The sequence below is a fragment of the Sarcophilus harrisii genome, chromosome 6 (assembly GCF_902635505.1).
Source record: "Sarcophilus harrisii chromosome 6, mSarHar1.11, whole genome shotgun sequence".
NCBI classification, from domain to species: Eukaryota; Metazoa; Chordata; class Mammalia; order Dasyuromorphia; family Dasyuridae; genus Sarcophilus; species Sarcophilus harrisii.
The window spans coordinates 94,289,149-94,309,413 of NC_045431.1; the positions used below are offsets into that span (position 1 = coordinate 94,289,149).

The 20,265-nt window shown below is 32.0% G+C and overlaps 1 protein-coding gene across 1 annotated transcript in view; it reads left to right on the forward strand.

Moving 5' to 3' along the window:
• The window catches only part of TLL1 (tolloid like 1), a 280,048-nt gene that overhangs the window by 234,877 nt on the left and 24,906 nt on the right, over positions 1-20,265 (forward strand). The window contains exon 19 of the mRNA XM_003773091.4: positions 9,067-9,194. Coding sequence (XP_003773139.1) covers positions 9,067-9,194 — 128 coding nt within the window. The remainder of the gene's footprint in view (positions 1-9,066; positions 9,195-20,265) is intronic.

The window sequence follows — 20,265 nt, forward strand, 5'->3', positions numbered from 1 at the left end:
CTTTGATATGTCCTCCCTCCCTCATGCCTTTTAAATAATGAAATCCTGTTTTATATATATCTTTGTTAAAAAACCTGGAGATATGATAATCAAGAAAGAACCTTCATTTCTTGAATACATTTGTTAGTTTGTGTGTGTGTGTGTGTGTGTGTGTATGTGCAGTAGTTGAGACAAAATCATCTGACCCAATTCACCTTTGTATCCTTTAGAATCTTTTCTCATTTTTTAATTTCATTTGCTTTTTAATGACATCTTATGAAGATATCATCCCTGACTTAATTACTTACTAGACAGATATTTAGCTCTCAGAAATTCTTTAAACAGCATTCAAATCTGGATATCAGTGATTCACTTATGAGAATACCTGACTATGTTTGCAGTCAGTCTCCTTTTCTGCACCCAAATAACCGAGTTCTTTCACACTTGGGAACATATGTCCAACATACATAATCGAGATGGTTTTTATATATGTGTATTAAGCAGTAGAAGACATTTTCTCTGTCTTCAATTGTGCTTACAAAGGATTTTCTTCATGAGTTTGGCAAAAATATATCCCCTAAAATGGGTTTAAGAATTAGTTTCATTACTTCTCAAAGAAGGAAAATAAGTCAGAGGTGAATGGACTTGTACAAAGTTATGAACAGTAGCATAACCAGGACCAAAATTTAGCTCTCTTAATTGCCTATGTTATGCAAGTATTTCATATTCATTGAATCATATAAAGGATATTTCCAAGGTCATACATTATGATTATTTCTCAAAGAATGAGTTTCATTCAAGTAATCATCTAATCTTTACTTGAAGCCCTCACTATTTGAAGGAATTCTCTGCCTCATAAGATATCCATATTATGTTTGGACTATTCTCATATTTAAGAAATTTTTTTCTCATGCTAGTCAAAAATATGTTAAATTGTGATGTTTATCTCTTGGGCTTACTATTTTCCATTGGAACAAAATAAACTAGTTCATTAATCTTTCTTCCTCTAAGAGTACTTTGAGATATTTAAAAAGAATTATCCTTCCTCCACACTTTCACCTCACCAGAAGGAGTATAGAGAGATCTGAGAGTAGATCTTAGATTTATTTTTTTAACTTAAAAAATTTTGAATTCCAAATTATCTTCCTCAAGCTTCTCCATCCCTGTCCACTGAGTAGGAAAACTATATTATACACTTTATACATGTAAAATCATGGGAAATATATTTCCATATTAGGAATATCTCGAAAAAAGCAAGAAAAATAAACAAAATGAGATTATTATACTTTAATATTTTTCATAAGTCTTTCTGAATTGTCTTAACCATTGTATTGATCAGAGTAGCTAACTTTTTCAGAGTTGGTCATGACTATAATATTTATTTTTCTCTGTAAATTTTTTCCTGATTCATTTTTCATGAGTTTATATAAATCTTCCAGACTTTTCTAAAACCATTCCTGTCATCATTTCTTATAGTCCAGTAGTGTTCCATTACTGTCATATACCACAATTTATTCAGCCATTCCCCAATTAGTAGTAAACCCTTCCATTATGACCACAAAAAGAGCTATTGTAAATATTTTTGTATATATGGATTCTTTCCTTTTCTTTTAACTTTTTGGGATACAGACTTAATAGTGATATTTCTGGGTCAAATGATAAGTAGTTGTTTTTTTTTTATCATAGTTCCAAATTATTCTCCAGTTTAGTTGGACTAGTTTGAAACTCCCTCAAAAGCTCATTAGTTTCCTAAATTTCCCACATCTGCTCCAACATTGTCATTTCTGATAGTGAGGTGGTACTTCAAAATTGTTTTAATTTGGATTTCTCTAATCAATAGAGATTCAGAACATTTTTACATGATTATAAATAAACATTATATGTTCCTCTGAAAACTGTCTGTTCGTTGCCCTTTATTATTTATCAACTGTAGAAGAGCTCATATTTTGAAACATTTGATTCTCTTTCCTATATTCTTTTTTCCCATATGAGAAATATGGCTTTTATCTAAGAAACTAGCTGTAAAGTATTTGATATTACTTCATTGTCTATACTTCTATTATCTATATGCATTTTAGAAAAATGTAGTTTCTTTTATTATCTGTTTTAATTGGGTCTGTTTTTCCTTTTGCTTTGTCTGAGATCATGATTGCTTCTCTTGCCTTTTTTGTTAGCTGGATTCTCCTAATGGATTCTGTTTCAGCCTCTTCTTTTACCTCTGCATAATGAGTCTTTTTGTCTCAAGTGGGTCCCTTGTAAACAACATCTTGTTGGATTCTTGTTTCCAATCCATTCTGCTATCCACTTCCATTTTATGGGTGAGTTCCTCCCATTCACTTTCACAGTTATAGTTAATAGTTATATATTTCTCTCCATTTTAATTCCTTCTGTTTATCTATGTGTCTTCCTTTTTATCCAGTTTCTCTTCTAAAGTCTGTTTTGCTTCTGACCTTTGCCTCTTAATCTACTCTCTCTTCCATTAACATTCCTTTTTCTTATCTCTTTCCCTATTTGGTAAAATACATGTATGTAAGTATGTGTTTATATGCAAACATATGCATGTTGCACAAACATGTATATACACATATGTATACATAAACATATGTATACAAACATACACGTAGTCTTCCTTTTTTGAACCAATTCTGGTGAGAATGAAGTTGAAGGATTGCTTACTACTCATATCCCATTTCTTCCTTTATTGTAAAAGCTTTTTTCTTTCATGACTCTTTTTTTGTGAGATGTTTTCCTCATTCTTTCTCTTCCTACTTCTCTTGCTAAATCCTTCTTTCTTACTCCTTGATTTTATATTTTATTTAGAAATCATTTCAATATAATAGACTTATACCCATTTCCTTTATTTATATAGACTTCTTCTAACTGTCCTAATAATTATAAAGTTCTTAGAAGTTACATATATCATCTTTCTATATAGGAATGTAAATAGTTTGTACTGATCTCCTTATGATTACCCTCTCATATTTATCTTTCTATTCTTCACTTGAGTCTTGTGTTTGAATGTCATATTTTCTATTTAGCTTTGGTCTTTTCCTCAGGAATTCTTGAAATTCTCATATCATTAAATATCATTTTCCCTGAAAAATTACATGCAGTTTTTCTGGATAGTTTTTTTTTTTTTTTTTTTTTTTTTTTTTTTTTTTTTTTTTTTTGTTAATCCAAGTTCCTGTACCTTTTGGAAAATCATATTTCAAGACCTCTGCTTCTTTAACATGGTAGACGCTAAATCTTGTGTCATCCTGACTAGATATTTGCTATTTGATTTGCACTTAACTGCTTTTAAGACTTTCCCCAAGAATTTAAAGTTATTAGATTTGGTTATAATATTCCAGAGAGTTTTCATTTGGGGAAGATTCTTTCAATTTCTCTCATCCTCTTGACATAAGATATTGGAAAAAGTTTTCCCTTCAAATTACTTGAAATATGAGGTATCATTTTCTTCAATGAGCTTTTTGTCTTCATTTTTCATTTGGTCAGTTCTACTTTTTTTAAAGGAACTCTTTCCTTCAGTGATTTTTTTGTGTCTTTTTCACATTATGTCAATTATTTTTTTTAAATAAATATATGATTTTTCTTTAGTGCCCATTTTACCATTTATATTTTCAAAATTTTTTGACATCTCTTTCATTTTTTCCCTAATTTTTCCACCATCATTTTTATCTTTTTCTCTAACTTTTCCAGGAAACCTTGATTTGTGTCCAATTAGCACCTTTCTTTTAATACTTTGCTAATAACTGTTTTTCACATTGTTTTCTTTTTCTGAGTTTATATTTTGATCTTCCCTGCCACTGTACTTGTTTTTTTTTTTTTTTTTTTTTTTAATGGTAAAGATCATGTTGGTGTTGCTCTGGTTATTTGCTCATTTTTTTCCAGCACATTTCTTGACTTTGAACTTTATGTTAAAGTTGAGCTCTGCTAACTTAAGCACTGTCTCAAGCTTGGGACTTTTCCACTCTGCCTTTTTCAATACTTTCAAGGTAGTGTGATCTGGGGTCTATGCCCTACTCTTTACTTATGAAGGTTTCCTGTTCCCTTGCAGCAGCAAGGGCCAGTAATTCTCTTTGGTCCTAGAACGGTGGCCAGGTTCCCTGTATAAGTGGCTTTACTCTTTACTCTTCTTTGTCCTGGAACTGTGACCCAAAACTGCATATGGGCAATAGAGTTGTTAAACACTGCCAAGTCTGGTAGCCAACAAGGATCCTCTGTACTCTCCTTATACCCAATTGTCTGACCTTCTATCATTTCTAGTTCTAAGGGCTTCCAAAACTGCTGCTACCACCATTGTTACAGCAACCCCCTTGGCCCCAGGCTCCAGACCACTGCCTGATGATATTCTAAGTATTTTTTTAATTAGACAATGTATAGTCCTGACTTTTTGTTCGTTGTGCTGCTCCAGAATTTTATTTAAGACATTATTAAACTTAGATAGAAATTTTGGTATATTTCACCCAAATTGCTGACTCTACTTAGCCATTTTGCCTCCATCCCCACCTTAGAAAAGCTCTTAACATCTCAGCATTCCCACAGGCAATTTTATAATACTATAAGTTTCAGAAAAGGTGATATTGTTCAATATTAAGAGGAAATTCCTTACTTAGGACACCTTCCACCAATGAAATGAGAGATTTTGTTTTAAAAATCAAAGAAAAACAAACTATCCCTCCCCCTACAAAGTTTTCTCTTTTTTAACTAAATATTTTCAGAACCTTCAAATGAGTTTCATATTGATTAACTTTTATTTTTACTAACATTTATGACACGTCAGCCAAAAAAGTTAATATGATTTTAAATTTCACTAATATACATAATGACAAGGCATAATAATAATTTTGATGCACTTTGTTCTGGTCAGAGATCGTTTGCAGTGTTGAATTTTGCTTCAGGTGCCATCTTTTAGGATGGATATTGAGCAATTAGAGTGGGTTGAGAGGACTTCTATTAAAGATGATGTCATATGAGAATTGGTATAAGGATTTGAGATGAATAGCCTAGGGAAGAGAAAACTTTGGGTGAACATGATGAGTCATCAAGTATATGAAGAATTATTATATTATATGCTATTTGATATCAAAAGTCAGGGAAATGAGTAGAGTTCAGAGAAGGACATATTGACTTGATATATGCTACAATTTCATAACTTTTAGAGCTATCCAAAAGTGGGATAGGCTATTGCAGGTGGTTTATAAAGACATTATAAATTCATCCTAAATTGATTTCATGAGATATAATACAGGCAATTTCTTTTCAGACATGAGTTAGACATGTGTGTGTATGCTACCATCCTTCACACATATGCACATATAGTATGTACTGTGCCTGGAAATACAAAATTTTTTTTAAAAGGGTGGGAGGGAAAATCCTTGCTTTTATTAAGTTAATAATCTAATATAGAGGGTATTATAAATAGATAAGTAATCTTGATAGAAAATATGCAAATATTCAGTAATTGTATGTCCATAGGATGGTCACTAAGCCTCCTTGTGACTCAATTCCCTTCTCTGTAAAATGAGGATAACACAGTTCTGTAATCCATCGTACTAGCTATTTATTTTTCCTTTTTGAGATGTTGAGCTAACATATGTAAGGTATTTTTTCAGTTGTAAAAAGAAATTGTCATTAAACAACTAGCAGTCCAGTTTGGATAAGTATAGGAATATATAATGTATGACAGGGATTAATGTAAAATAAAACTGAAGGTTAGATTGTAACCATTTTAAAGATGTAATGTAACTATTGTAGAGATGAAGGAGATCATTAAAGTTTCTGAGCCCAGAGAGACATAGTCAGACTAAGCAGTATTTCTGGACCCGTTAAAAAAAATAAATGAATAAATAATAAATGAATAAATCTCGTCACTATCCATCTTTAAATGGAATATAATATTCTAGATTTGGTATAAAAAACACAAAATAGTAGAATTAATGTTTTTTCTGTATCTTTTTACCATAGTACTTATTGATCAAAACTAAAATAGACCAAGGTTTTTCTCCAGTTGTATTTTATAATATTTCTGTAAAAATAAAACACTTAGATCTTTAACACAAACTACTTTCTAGTACCATCTCCTTTATCTATTTTTTGGTAGTTTATTGAACTTAAGTGTAGATGTTCACATTTATCCCTATTAAATGATTTTATTTATACTGCTAAACTTTAACTAGCTTGTTAATCAGAATTCTATCATTTATTGTACTAGCTATCTCTCTCAGCTTTCTGTCACCTATACATTTGATAAACATGCTATTTATTCCTTCATCAAAAGGATTATTATCCTTTGATAAAAAATGTTGAGGAGGGAAAGCTATGCAAGAAAGAGCTCGCTGGCATTTTTTTGAACATTTTTCTCCATTGTTCCATTGGTCAAAACTCCTGGAGTCTTGTTAACCAACAAATTCAAAATTCTATAGGGTGTAGTATCATTGATCTACAGCTATTCTTTTCTACTAGGAAATTGTGAGAAACAGGGTAATATTTTATATCATATCTGAAAATTTACTTTTATTTTTCAACATAACTAGCATTCCTATCAAAAAATCAAATGAGGACAAGCCCAGAATAACTTATTCTTTTTTTTTTTTAATTTTTTAATAGCCTTTTATTTACAGGTTATATGTATGGGTAACTTTACAGCATTGACAATTGCCAAACCTCTTGTTCCAATTTTTCCCCTCCTTCACCTCACCCCCTCCCCCAGATGGCAGGATGACCAGTAGATGTTAAATATATTAAAATATAAATTAGATACACAATAAGTATACATTACCAAACCGTTTTTTTTTTTTTTTGATTATACAAAAAGAATCGGACTCTGAAATATTGTACAATTAGCCTGTGAAGGAAATAAAAAATGCATGTGGGCAAAAATATAGGGATTGGGAATTCAATGTAATGGTTTTTAGTCATCTCCCAGAATTCTTTTGCTGGGCCTAGGTGGTTCAGTTCATTATTGCTCCATTGGAACTGATTTGGTTCATCTCATTGCTGAGGATGGCCAGGTCCATCATAATTGATCATCATATAGTATTGTTGTTGAAGTATATAATGATCTCTTGGCCCTGCTTGTTTCACTCAGCATCAGTTCGTGTAAGTCTCTCCAGATCTTTCTGAAATCATCCTGTTGGTCATTTCTTACAGAACAATAATATTCCATAATATTCATATACCAATCTCATCTTAAAGAATGATTGGGTGAAACAGCAAATTATAGATACAATTAATAATTTCACTCAAGATAATGACAATGATGAGACATCATACCAAAATTTGTGGGATGCAGCCAAAGTGGTAATAAGAGGAAATTTTATATCCTTAGAGGCTTACTTGAATAAAACAGAGAAAGAGAAGATCAATGAATTGGGCTTGCAACTAAAAAAACTAAAAAAAGATCAAATTAAAAACCCCCAATCAAATACTAAATTTGAAATTCTAAAATTAAAAGGAGAAATTAATAATATTGAAAGTAAAAAAACTATTGAACTAATTAATAAAACTAAGAGTTAGTTTTATGAGAAAGCCAATAAAATAGATAAGCCTTTGGTAAATCTGATTAGAAAAAGGAGGGAGGAAAATGAAATTAGTAGTCTTAAAAAATGAAAAAGGAGAACTTTCCACCAATGAAGAGGAAATTAGAGAAATAATGAGTTATTTTGCCCAACTTTATGCCAATAAATTTGATAACCTAAGTGAAATGAATGACTACCTCCAAAAATATAGACTTCCCAGATTAACAGAGGAGCAAGTAAATTGCTTGAATTTCAGAAAAAAGAAATAGAACAAGCTATTTATTAATCAACTCCCTAAGAAAAAATCCCCAGGAGTAGATGGATTTACATGTGAATTCTACCAAACATTTAAAAAATAATTGGCCCCAATGCTATATAAATTATTTGATAAAATAGGGAATGAAGGAGTCCTACCAAATTTCTTTTATGACACAGACATGGTACTGATGATACCTAAACCAGGTAGGTTGAAAACAGAGAAAGAAAATTATAGACCAATCTCCCTAATGAATATTGATGCAGAATAGCTTACTCTTAATGAACACATGTTCAATTATAGTTAAAATGTGTTACTTCTCTTAATATTCATAAGTAAATTTTTAAATAAATAATACATTCTTGAATTTTATTGAGGACAGTAGAAATATCTTCCTAATTTTTTGAAGGGAGAAGATTTTACATTAGTTTTGTATTTTTACAGGCAGTTTTCTTTTGGAAAAAGGAGTGAAATATTTTGAAATGCATATTTTTCTAATTAAAATATTGGATATAAATATTCAAAAGTCAGCTTCATCTCTCAACATTGAAATAATTCTGACAGACCAAGTTTGAGAAGTAGCAAGGTATAATAGATAGATGCAGGAAGATCTGAGCACAATCCTTCTCCTGACAATTATTAGCATTGTGACCAGGAGCAAATCACTTACCATTACATATCCTCAATTTCTTCTGCAAATGAGGATAATAATTACTTGACAATATTTTAGTAAGGCTCAAATGAGATGAAGTCTGCAAGGTGCTTTGCCAAGTTTTATATTTTTACAGGCAGTTTTCTTTTGGATAAAGGAGTGAAATATTTTGAAATACATATTTTTCTAATTAAAAAATTGGATATAAATATTCAAAAGTCAGCTTCATGAATGACCTCAAAAGGGTTTACTCATTTTTTCTTTGTAGAATTGCTTTACATATCTTATATACGTCATATATTGACTTTCTTGTTTGTTCTATATTTTACTCTCCTAAGAGTTTTACTTAAGATATTGCAATTTTAAGTAGGCAGTTACTTCTTGTCCTTTTAGGAATTTATCTAACTTTTGGTCAACATTGTTAATTTGATGTAAACAAGAACATAAATGTTAACTAATCACTTTCTCAATGAATCTGCAAAATTAGTGCCTGCAATAATAGACTGAAGAGATGATTACTTTCCTGAAAGCCATTTCCATTATACAAGACATAAAAAAAAAAAAAAAAAAAAAAAAAAAAAAAAAAAAATTCTGCTTTTTTTCTGACTTTACATTAGCATAGATTCCCAGACTAACTGATATTGTCATTATTGGTACAGCGGAGTGTGAGCAGAGGATTCACAGTCCAAGTGGGGTCATTACCAGTCCCAACTGGCCTGACAAGTATCCAAGTAGGAAAGAATGCACATGGGAAATCAGTGCTACTCCTGGACACCGAGTTAAACTAGTAAGTAACTTCAACCCACTCCCTCTTTCTAAGTAGATCATATGTATATTCCTTTCACACTTAACACAAGAAAATGAATTCTGGTGGATGGGGGAAACATTTTTCTCATAATGACCTGTGTTCATAAAATTGTCACTGAGGTCTTGAATTAAGATGTCTTTTTCTAGAAATGTTTTATTCCCTTTAAAAAATCTATCGAGAATGCAAAATTATGTTTTACAGTAACAATAATAGGAACAATGTATAGGAACAGTAGTCTTATTCAGAAATTTAAAGAGGGAAAATAATTGGTATTTAGAGGTTAAAATAATCTTCTTAATGGTAATACTATGAATGCAATAGACCTAGAAACAGAATACTTATGCTATTAGTTTAAGGAATAGTGAGTAAATTATATTTGCCATATTTTTCTGTGTATAAAGAAGGCCTATAGAAAGTTTACCCTGGCACTGATATTTCTCTATGACTTTGAGTAGATCAATTAAGCGCTCTGAATCTTAGTTTCCATATGTATATATATTTTTCCATGCATATATGTGTATGCAAATAATATACTTATACATACATGTACATTCCAATGCTTGCACACATATGGGTGATCTTGAAATTCCATTCCATTATTCCAATGGTTCCATGAACCTATAATATATGTATACATACATATGTGTACATACATGAATGTACATGCATTATGTGTGTGTTTATATTTATTTACATCGTATATGATGTGTGTGTATGTATCTTGGAGGAGTAAGAACGAGTGATCTATAAGTTCAAGTTCTCTTCCACTGCTAGATCTGTGATACAATGGTTCCATGAATTTATGAGTAAAGACTAACCCTAGAGGTGTGAAAGACTTGCTGTTCTAGTCAGGCCACATCTGACATGTAAAATTGAGAGATATTTGAATTGCAGAAGAGAAGATCTGATAGAAACATGAGAGTTGCTTTTAAATATTTGCTAGGCTATATTAAGGATGAACAATTTGACGTGTTCTTCTGGATGATTTTTAAAACTTGAAGTAATGTGTAGGAATTCTAAAGAAGTCAATTTAGTGTGATTCAAGGAAAACTTTCCTTTCAAGCAAGTTTCCAGAAGTAGAAAGAGCCATAGTAAGGTATGTTTCCTACTCACTAGAAATCTTCCACAAAGGCTGGATAACCACTTTTGGGGAATATAGTGTAGACTGTATTCTTATTATGGAATTCAGTGGATTGGTTGGTCATTGAGCTCTCTTTCAACTGTGAAACTTGGGATATAACTACTCAGACCGGAAAACAGGAAGAAAAGGATTAAGGAGCTAATGCATTTCATGAAGGAAATGCTAATCAAAAGTCTAAATGAGTTTCTAACATGTGGAAGGATACTTATCTTCCCATTATATTTTCCACTGGTCAGGCCCTTTTTTAGAGCTTTTCAGAATATTGTAAAGATCTTAAATAATGTTCAGAAGCATCAAAAGGTGACTTTATTATAAGACTTAGGAAGGAATACTAAAGGAAATGAAATTGTTTATACTGAATAACAAAAGGCTAAGGGAGGAGTTCACTAAGAGTATTTAAGGGTTTTATTTTTCTTCTCTGTAGAAGGAGGAGGTGGAAGAGAGTAAAAATGAATGCTTGTTAATTAGAATACAATATAATTAAAAATTAAAGAAAAACAAGAACATGAAATCGTATTAAATAATGGATTTTTCATTAGTGATTTGTCTTTTGGTATGTAGGTATTAATAAGAAGACTATTTCTTTAATTTAGTTCTTTCTTTTCTCTATATTTATATAATGGTTATTGCAACATTTGAACATCCTTTCATAAGTATTTCCTAGCCCTGTGATCCTGAGCAAATTATTCCACATCTCTCTTCCTTAGTATTCTCTTCTGTAAAATAAGACTCATAATTCCATCTACCTCACAGGGTTGTTGTGAGGATCAAATTAGGAAATCATGGTAATACAATTTGCAAACTTTCAGACATTATTTAGATATTACTATGAATAATATTAATAATACTCTTCATTCCTGTTTTACTTTGCCCTGGGCCCATTGGAGATGGTCAAACAGATGGCCTGAGTTAACCAAGTCCCTGAGTGTAGATAGTGGGGTAATGGTAGAAATATGGTAGACCTTTCCACTCTCTTATTATTATTTCTCATTATATTCAGTGCAGTCCAACTAGGAGGAGTCATAGGACAATTCACTATCCTAATATTGTTTTCATAGGTTAAAAGTTAGTTGGACTATTACCAAGTTTTGGTAAAGTGATTACCCCCACTTTATAGATAACTTTTTATCTATAAAGCTGTGAAGGATGTAGAACAACTCCAAAAGTAAACTTCTTCATACTGAAGCCTATTGGAGACTGCAGTATACTACTATAGAGGAAAGTGAAATTACTAGAATATTTTAAAAAAGAGAAACATCCTGATATAATGGATAGCTTCAAAATCTGAATTTTTTTTTTAAAGTAAAACAAATGTGCTTTAATCTATATTTAGAAACCATCAATTTTTTCTCTGGATATGGATAGCAATTTTCATCATAAGTCCTTTAGACTTTAGAGTTGTCTTGACTCATTGTGTTGCTGAGATTAGTCATGTTTTTCATACTGATTGTCTTATAATATTGTTGTTACTTTGTCCACAGTGCATTTCACTTTGTAAAGATTTTCCAGATTTTTCTGAGAGCATTCTGCTTATTTTTCACAGCACAATAGTATTCTATCATAATCACATACTCCAATTTATTCATTCATTCCCAAATTGATGAGCATCCTCTCAATGTCTAATTCTTTGCCCTGAGAAAAAAGCTGTCATAAAGATTTTTTCTTTATATCTTTTGGGATAGAGACCTAATAGTGATATTGTTAAGTCACAAAAGGTTTGTATTGCTTTATAACCTTTTGGGAATAGTTCCAAATTGGAATTATTGGAAGTTCTCTATTTCATCAAATATCTGTTTTTGTTCAATTTTGCTAGTAGACCAGTCTTGGTTTTAATCCTAGTTCCTTTGCTCTTTGGAATATCATATTCCAAGCACTCCAGCCCTTTAATGTAGAAGCTGCTAATTCTTATGTTGTCCTGACTATGGCTCCATGATATTTTCTCTTTTTTCTATCTGCCTTAATTATTTCCCCCTTTACCTAGGAGCTCTGGAATTTGGCTGTAATATTCCTGTGAGTTTTCATTTTGGGATCTCTTTCAGGAAGTTTAAAGTGGATTCCTTTAACTTCTATTTTACCCCCTGGTTCTAGAATAAGCATGCACTTTTTCTTGACAGTTCCTTGAAAGATGATTTCTAGGTTCTTTCTTTGAAGATGGGCTTTCAGGTAGTCCAATAATTTTTAAATTATTTTTTCTGACCCTATTTTCTAGGTCAGTTTTTTTTTTTCCAATGAGATATTTTACATTGCTTTCTATTTTATAATTCTTTTGGTTTTGTTTTATTGCTTCTTGATTTCTTAATAAGTAATTACCTTTCATGTGTTCAATTTTAATTTTGAAGGAATTATTTTCTTCAGTGAGCTTTTGTGCCTCCCTTTTCATTTTTTCCAATTCTACTTTTAAAGAGTTTTTTTTTTTTTTTTTTTTTTTTTTTTTTTTTGAGGGGGATGGAATTTTTTCCATTTGGCAATTCTACTTTGAAAGGAATTTTTTTCTTCAGGAAATTTTTATACCTCTCTTTCCATTTACTTAACTCTGTTTTTAAAGGCAAATTTTCCTCATTGCCTTTTTGTGCTTCTTTTCCATTTAGCATAATCTGTTTTTTTAATATTTTCTGCAGTATTCTCCTTTACCAAACTGTTGACTTGTTTTTCCTGATTTTCTTGCATTATTCTCATTTCTCTTCCTAATATTTCCTCTTCTTCTCTTACTTGATTTTCAAAATTCTTTTTGAGCTCTTCCATGGCCTGAGATAAATTCGTATTTTTCTTGGAGACTTTGGATGTAGGAGCTTTGACTTTGTTATCTTCTGAATGTGCATTTTGCTCTTCTTTATCATCATTGTAACTTTATAATGTTAGAATCTTTTTCTGTTGTTTGCTCATTTTCCTGACCTATTACTTTACTTTTAAATCTTTATTAAAGTAGGGCTCTGCTTCCAGGGTGGAGAATACACTGTCCTAGGCTTCAGGATTTTTGTGCAACTGTTTTCAGAGATACTTTTAAGGGCCTGTAAGTTTTCACACCTTCCAGGATGGTATGATATAAGGAGAGATGTGTTTACTGCTCTGATGTCCTGTACTCTAGCCTTTGAGTGACCACAAGCTCTCTTTTCTGACCTTCAATTGTGAGACTACCTTCTCCACTGTGACTACAAGCTCTGATATGGCAGAGCTTCTCCTTTCCCTGGAACTGCCACTTAGGATTGTGACCTGGATTTCACTATGGGAAAAGCAACAGAGTCTGGCCTCAATGCTAGCAAAGAGAACCCAATAATCTCCTTGTGACCAGTTGTTCAATTTCCCTTGTCATTTATGGGCTGAGAGCTCCAGAAGCCATTGCTGTTATCTTGGCTTGAAAAATTGTTTCACTCTTTTTTGTGAGTTCTGCCTCTCTTGAATTTGTATAGGGTCATTATTTAAATGTACTCAGAGGGATTTTGGGGAGAGTTCAAGGAGTGCCTGACTTTACTCCCCCATCTTGTCTCCACTAATGTTTTCAATAAAGTCATATTTTATGTCTAACAATAATATCATTAGACTTATATTTAAGGTATGTACAACACTTTCTATTTCATGAAGTATATTTTATACATGTGTGCAAATAATATCGACATGGAACAACATGCTTGATGGCAGAGAAATAAAATAAATTATAATACAGTTAAAAGAAATTATTCTTTGGCTATTAAGCAAAGCCTAGGACCTAAGTTTTATAAATTCCAGGGATTGATTTGACTGGTTGATGTCCTGCAATACTTTATGGAGATATTACTGATTTTTCCAGAAAATCAAAGACTAGGTTTTAAAAAGGATAGTATTTCATCTGATCATCTTCTGCCTCATAAGATAATGCTTAATTTCATTTTTTAAACATAGATAGAACCTTTTAATTAACTAGATACATAGGAAGGAATACAAGATCAATGACAGCTAAACAGGAGACCCAGTCAGTGGCTCCCTCTGCTGTCATCTTTTTGTAGATTAGCTACAAAATTGTATCAATTTTAATATTTCTTTTATTGTATAGAGACTATTTCAACCTAGATTAGAAAATCTAAATATTTAGCATAAGAAATTTCCCTGAAGACATAAGTTTTTGCACAAGGTGTTTATTTGAAAATTGCTAATTGTACTTACATAAGAACCAACAGCATGGTCATATCATTGTCAGTTGTCTGGTCATATGATAGTAACATGGCCATAAAGATCATGAATCCTTGTTTCTATTATGCCCGCACTTAAGTAGTTAACTTCTTAATTTTTTTGAGGGGAAAGATTATTTTCAAATCACAAAGCATTGATAATCACTTAATATCTAATTTAATTTACAATTCCATAGGCTTTGTGGTCAGTGCAATCTCAGAGTATAAGCATTTTTAAATGTGTAATGTAAATACAAAAAGTTTAGGCACTAGATGAGTTTTCTGAAATAATATAGAAATGGAAAATCTTTAACATTTTACAAATTTCCACATGGTATTACTGTATAGAATGACAAACCTGGGGCTAAGAAAACTTGAGTTCAATCCTGGCTATAATATTAAGTAGCCAGGGGATAAGTCACTCACCCTATAAAAGCCTCATTTCCCTGTCCATAGAGATGGGAAAAACAATATCTGTGATGTCTGTCACAGAGTTTCTGTGAGGCTCAAATGAAATTGTACATATATAAAAACATGTATATGTGTAGCATGCCATCTATGTAAAATATGTATATATATATATATATATATATATATATATATATATATATATATAGAAAGAGATATTTATACATTTATATACCACTTTGAAAACTTTGAAGCACTGTATAGGTGTCAATTATTGTGCTTATCATTCTTATCATCATTCTTATTATATCCTAAAAGAGATTAAATATCTAGAATTTTTTGAGTAATTTATTTTCCCTTTATATACATTTAGAAGTATGTATATTTTCACAACAGTACAGTTGTACTAATAAAGTTAGTAAAATGCTTTTCTAATAAATCAATTATTTTAAAACCAATGGAGTTTTGCCAAAATACAGTTGTGACTAATGACAAAATTAATTTTATGGTTAAAATCCAGCATCTGGTAATGGAAAAAAAAAGCCTTTTAAATATTGCTTTGACACATATTGTATTGTTACTTTACAATAAAATACCAATTTGGCATTCTGTATGTTCTTATCAAAAACATTCCTATTTTGCTAATTTTTATTTCCATTATATTTTCAAAGCTCAAAAGAATGGCCATGAGAATTGAATAGTGAGTACAAATCTTGTGTAGATTTTTCCTAGTTTGCCTTGTTCATAGAATCCTGGAATTGAAAAGGGCCTGTTAAATAATCTAGAATTTGAGTTTGTGTGGACATTGCATGTATGGAAATTTCTTCTATCAATACATTTTTTTTCTTTTTTTCTTTAATTATTTGTTTGTTTATTTGATTATGCTCACTTATTTATTTAACTAAAACATTAGTTTAAGATGCTGTAGTTGTAGTTTACTTACTCTCTGAATAGATCTCTCCAAATATTGAGACAAAGGAACCAAATAATCATTTCATCATAGGAGGTGATGTCATGACATGCAAGTACACCTTAAGACTTATTCACTTGTGTGTACTTAAAATGTTGCTTTAATTTACATCATGTTCCTTTAATCATCATGCTAAGAATATCACTTTTATATGACTTCAATGATATAGTATCATAGCCAACCATCTTCTAGAAGTCTTTTCTGCTCCCTCTCCTCTATTTGTCTCCTCTATTGAAGGAACTAGAACCTTCAATCTTAACCCCTTAGGCTTTTATGTAATGTGTGTGTGTGTGTGTGTGTGTGTGTGTGTGTGTGTGTGTATGGTAAATTTTAAAATTTTATTTTAAACTTAAATACAAAATGAGAAAAGAAAATAAATTGCCATCTATACAGCAGAGCATGAGAGAATTCAACATAAAATAATAAATTTCCATTTCATGAAAATCTATATAATAAAGATTACACATTATTTGCAAAACTGTCCTATTTTTTCTTGCTTCCTTACTAATATTTTTGTCCTCTGTTGTGCACTTTTTATTTTATTATCCTCCTTCCTCCTCCTCCCCTAAAGAAGGATTCAATTAAACATATTAAGCACACATACATACACACATATATGTAAAGATACATATGTAATATACATATACAGAGTTATTTATAAACATGTATATCTATACACATTTACAATATATAAGTAAGACGATATTATACTTATTTCAAGTTGTCATCTGTTTCTCTGAAACTGGGCAGCATCTTCCAAATCCAAATCTTTCGATGTTTTCAAAATCAGCCAGTTCATCATTTCCTACAGCACAACAATATATTCCAACCCAATCACATCCTATCTTAGAGAGTGTCTATGAAAAATCCCTGTGGGTTCCCCCCTCCTCTCAATTTTCTGCAATTTTCTATTCTTGGCTGCATGAGTTTTATTTATACAAAAATTCAATTTAAATTAATTGAAATTATCTATTTTACACTTCAACAATGTTCTCACTTTTTAATATAGTTTAAGGTCTGATACTGCTGAATCTACTTTACATATTTTCTCCCTGGTTTCTTTGAAGTTCATGTTCTTCTGTTCTTTCAAATGAATTTTTTATTATTTTTCTAACCTAGTAAAATGTGTTTTTAGTAATTTAATTGGGATGACTTTAAATAAATAGATTAGTTAGGTAAAATTTTCACTTAAAAATTATATTGGCTCTACCTACCCATGAACAACAAATATTCATTTATTTATATCTGAGTTTATTTGTATACAAAGTGTTTTATGTTTATGTTCATATGGTTCATCTTTGTGTTTAAGCAGGTATATGCTCAGGTAGTTTATGTTGTTTAGTTATTTTTAATGACTTAAAACTATAGTATATAATATAGCTTGTGCTTCCCTGTGGCCATAACCTTTGCTCTGCTTGTGATCCTTCTTTCACTGCAACCCATATCCAAGTATAGGCAATGCAACAGAGTCCCTCTAGTGTCAGCAAAGGGCTCTCTGTAAATCTCCTTCTGTCTAATCCTTTTATCATCCGTAGATTGTGAGGTGTGGAAACTGCCACTGCTGCCACTGATTGACTGAATTTCTGATTTCTGAAGCCAGCTGCTGTTTTGCTGGAGCCTAATCTGTGCTGACAAGACCTGCATTGAATTGTGCTTGGCTCTCACTTTTAGTTCAACAAACCTTTCCTGCCAACTTTCCAAGTTGTCTTGGGCTGGAAAATTATTTTGCTCCTTCTTTTGTATGTGTTCTGTGTATGTGTGCTCTTTAGAAGTTGTTTTGAGTCATAATTTAAAGGTATTTGGAGGATTTGGGAAAGAGCTCAGGTGATTCCCTGCTTGATTCTGTCTCACATTATTATGTTTTTAGTAGCTTTTAGTGTAATCAAATTCTAGTCCTGAGGTATGGGGAATAATGCCCAATCTCGAATCGTTTTTACTTTTATTTTCTGTGGTTGATCTCAAGGTCCAAACTTGGGCTTTCCTTTCCACTCCTAAGCCATATCTAGGGCTCCTAACCATACTGTTCTGCAAAGGATTTTGTTCCCTGCAGTCCTTCCCATGGCTTCAAACTACAACTGTCCCTTGAACTGAAGCCTGAGACTGCTCTTCTGCAAATGTCTACAGCCAACAAGATCCTTGCCCTTTGCTACTGCCCTTCATTATTTGTTTACTAGCTCCTTCTCCCCCATGGCTGCAGCCTTGTAGGTGTCCTATATATAGCTATCCTTGACATCCCTCAATACTCTAAGATCCTTCAATCTTCTCTTTCTCAGCCATCAGAACCCCACAATTTTGAGAGGTGACAGTTATTAAAGCTGAGGGTGCCTCTCAATCCAACTGTCCCAAGGACTTATTGTTTCTTAAATCTATGGGTATGCTGAATCTCTGCCTCTGGAGGTCTGGCCTTTTGTGGGGTCTTCTCAAATTATCTTAGAAAGACAAGTGCTTTGCCCTAAGTTATTTCTGCAGCATTAAGACATTGCTTTTTTGAGGAAATTTGAAGAGCCACAAGTTTCCTGAACCACTCATCTATCATCCTAGAATCCTCTCTCTCTTGTATATATCTTGTATGTACTTTTTTATTCACAAGTTGACACACCCATTAGAATAATTTTTTTTAATTTGTAATCCTTATCCTATGTTTAGGGCATGGTAACTTTTTGTTAAATGTATATTTGATTGATAGTGTGAAACCATCTCTGAGCAAGTACACTGATGAATATCTGTCACCTTCACTATAGTTTAACTTTATTTTCTTATACATGTGTGACATTCACAAATATAAAAAGCAAACTCATCCATTATATACTTTCCTGTACACCACACTTCAAACTCTTACAATTTGGGGGAAACATCTAAACTACATGAATTCTTATAGGGAATATGAAGCAGAGACAGAGGGACTAGAACTTGAGAACTGGAGAATGTTGTCCAGCTATTTATGGGACTGGGATTGGGTTGTATCAGCCACTTTATCTTTAATCCAAATGCAACAAATTTCCACATCTAGTACTATCATTTTACTCAGGCCTTTTGTGAATAAAAATAGTTACTTTTTGTAATGTTTCCCATTAGCCTAAATGTCAGTATTTTAGGTAGAGGCATTTCTTCAAGGACAGCTGTTAATATAAAGTACTGTCCCATTGAAGCTTGGCTGGCTGCCATCAAGAATCAGATTAGCCTTGCTTGGGTGTTCCAGACAGCAGCAAACAGTTATTATTTCCTCAGTCTGTGACTGAAGTTTAGTGTTATTTCTTTTGAGTTTAGCTTCTTAATCTTTTAGCCTGCCTTGTGGGAAATGTGTAAGGATTTCTGGCTATAGCCGAGGGCTATTATCTTCAGAGATTTTTCTTGGTCTTGCTAAAACATAGTTCAGTAATCCTAATATTTCACAAATAAAATCACTAGAATGAACGAACTTTTAGTTTCAGAAAACTGAAATGCCTCTAAAAATCTAACAAGAGAAACCCCTTCTTTTTTTGACTTAAAAGTGCCATTAGAGATAATAAGAATTCAGCTAAAACCTGAAGTTAGGCATTTAGAGATTGAAGGGAAAAAGTTGTAGGGTTTAGTCGAAATGAATTGAATTCAGCGAACATATTTCAGTATTTTCTAGAGACTGTATGAGGTATTAGAAATACAAACACTGAGTTGTAGCAATTATTGACTTGAAGGAGCTTATATTCTACAATGGAAAATCAATATGTACAAAATAGATACAAAATAATTTCCTGGTTAAGGAAACACTAACATCTAGGATCATTGGGGAAATCCTTATTTAGGAGGTGACTTTTGTTTTGAACCTTGATAGGATCAAGGATTTTACAGAGGCTGAAGTGAAGAGGGAGAGAATGCCAGATATGGGGGATAGCTTGCTTTAAGATAACATGATGGGTTTCTACTGCCTGGTGAATATGGCAATGATTGGATTATGTTCAAATCATAATTATTTATACCACCCCTATTTTTCTTATGTTGATAACTGCAACATCCAATAATATTTGGTGAGGGTAGCAGTTCGATTAGGCTACCGCCACTGAAATCCAATGACTTTTCTATCATTTGGATGAAGGGATTCTTGGACCAAGTTATGGCTTGTAATAAAGTCATATATTGTTATTTTATTTCATGGAAGAACACCCTACGGATTAGCCTGGCAAGGATTTCCATTAAATTCCTTCACCTGTCTTGAACCCTAGCAGGATTCCCTTGTGGGTTCTTTTAGGCTCATGGTTTCTGGCAAGTTTATAATAATCCAGTCCATGGATGATTTGGCTTTTGTTACTCTTATTTGCTCATCTGTGCCCTGGAAGGGATTCCTTTTGGACAGAATGAAATTGGACCTTTTCATTGAGTATTGTAGCACTTTGCTCTTCATTTCCTCTCTTT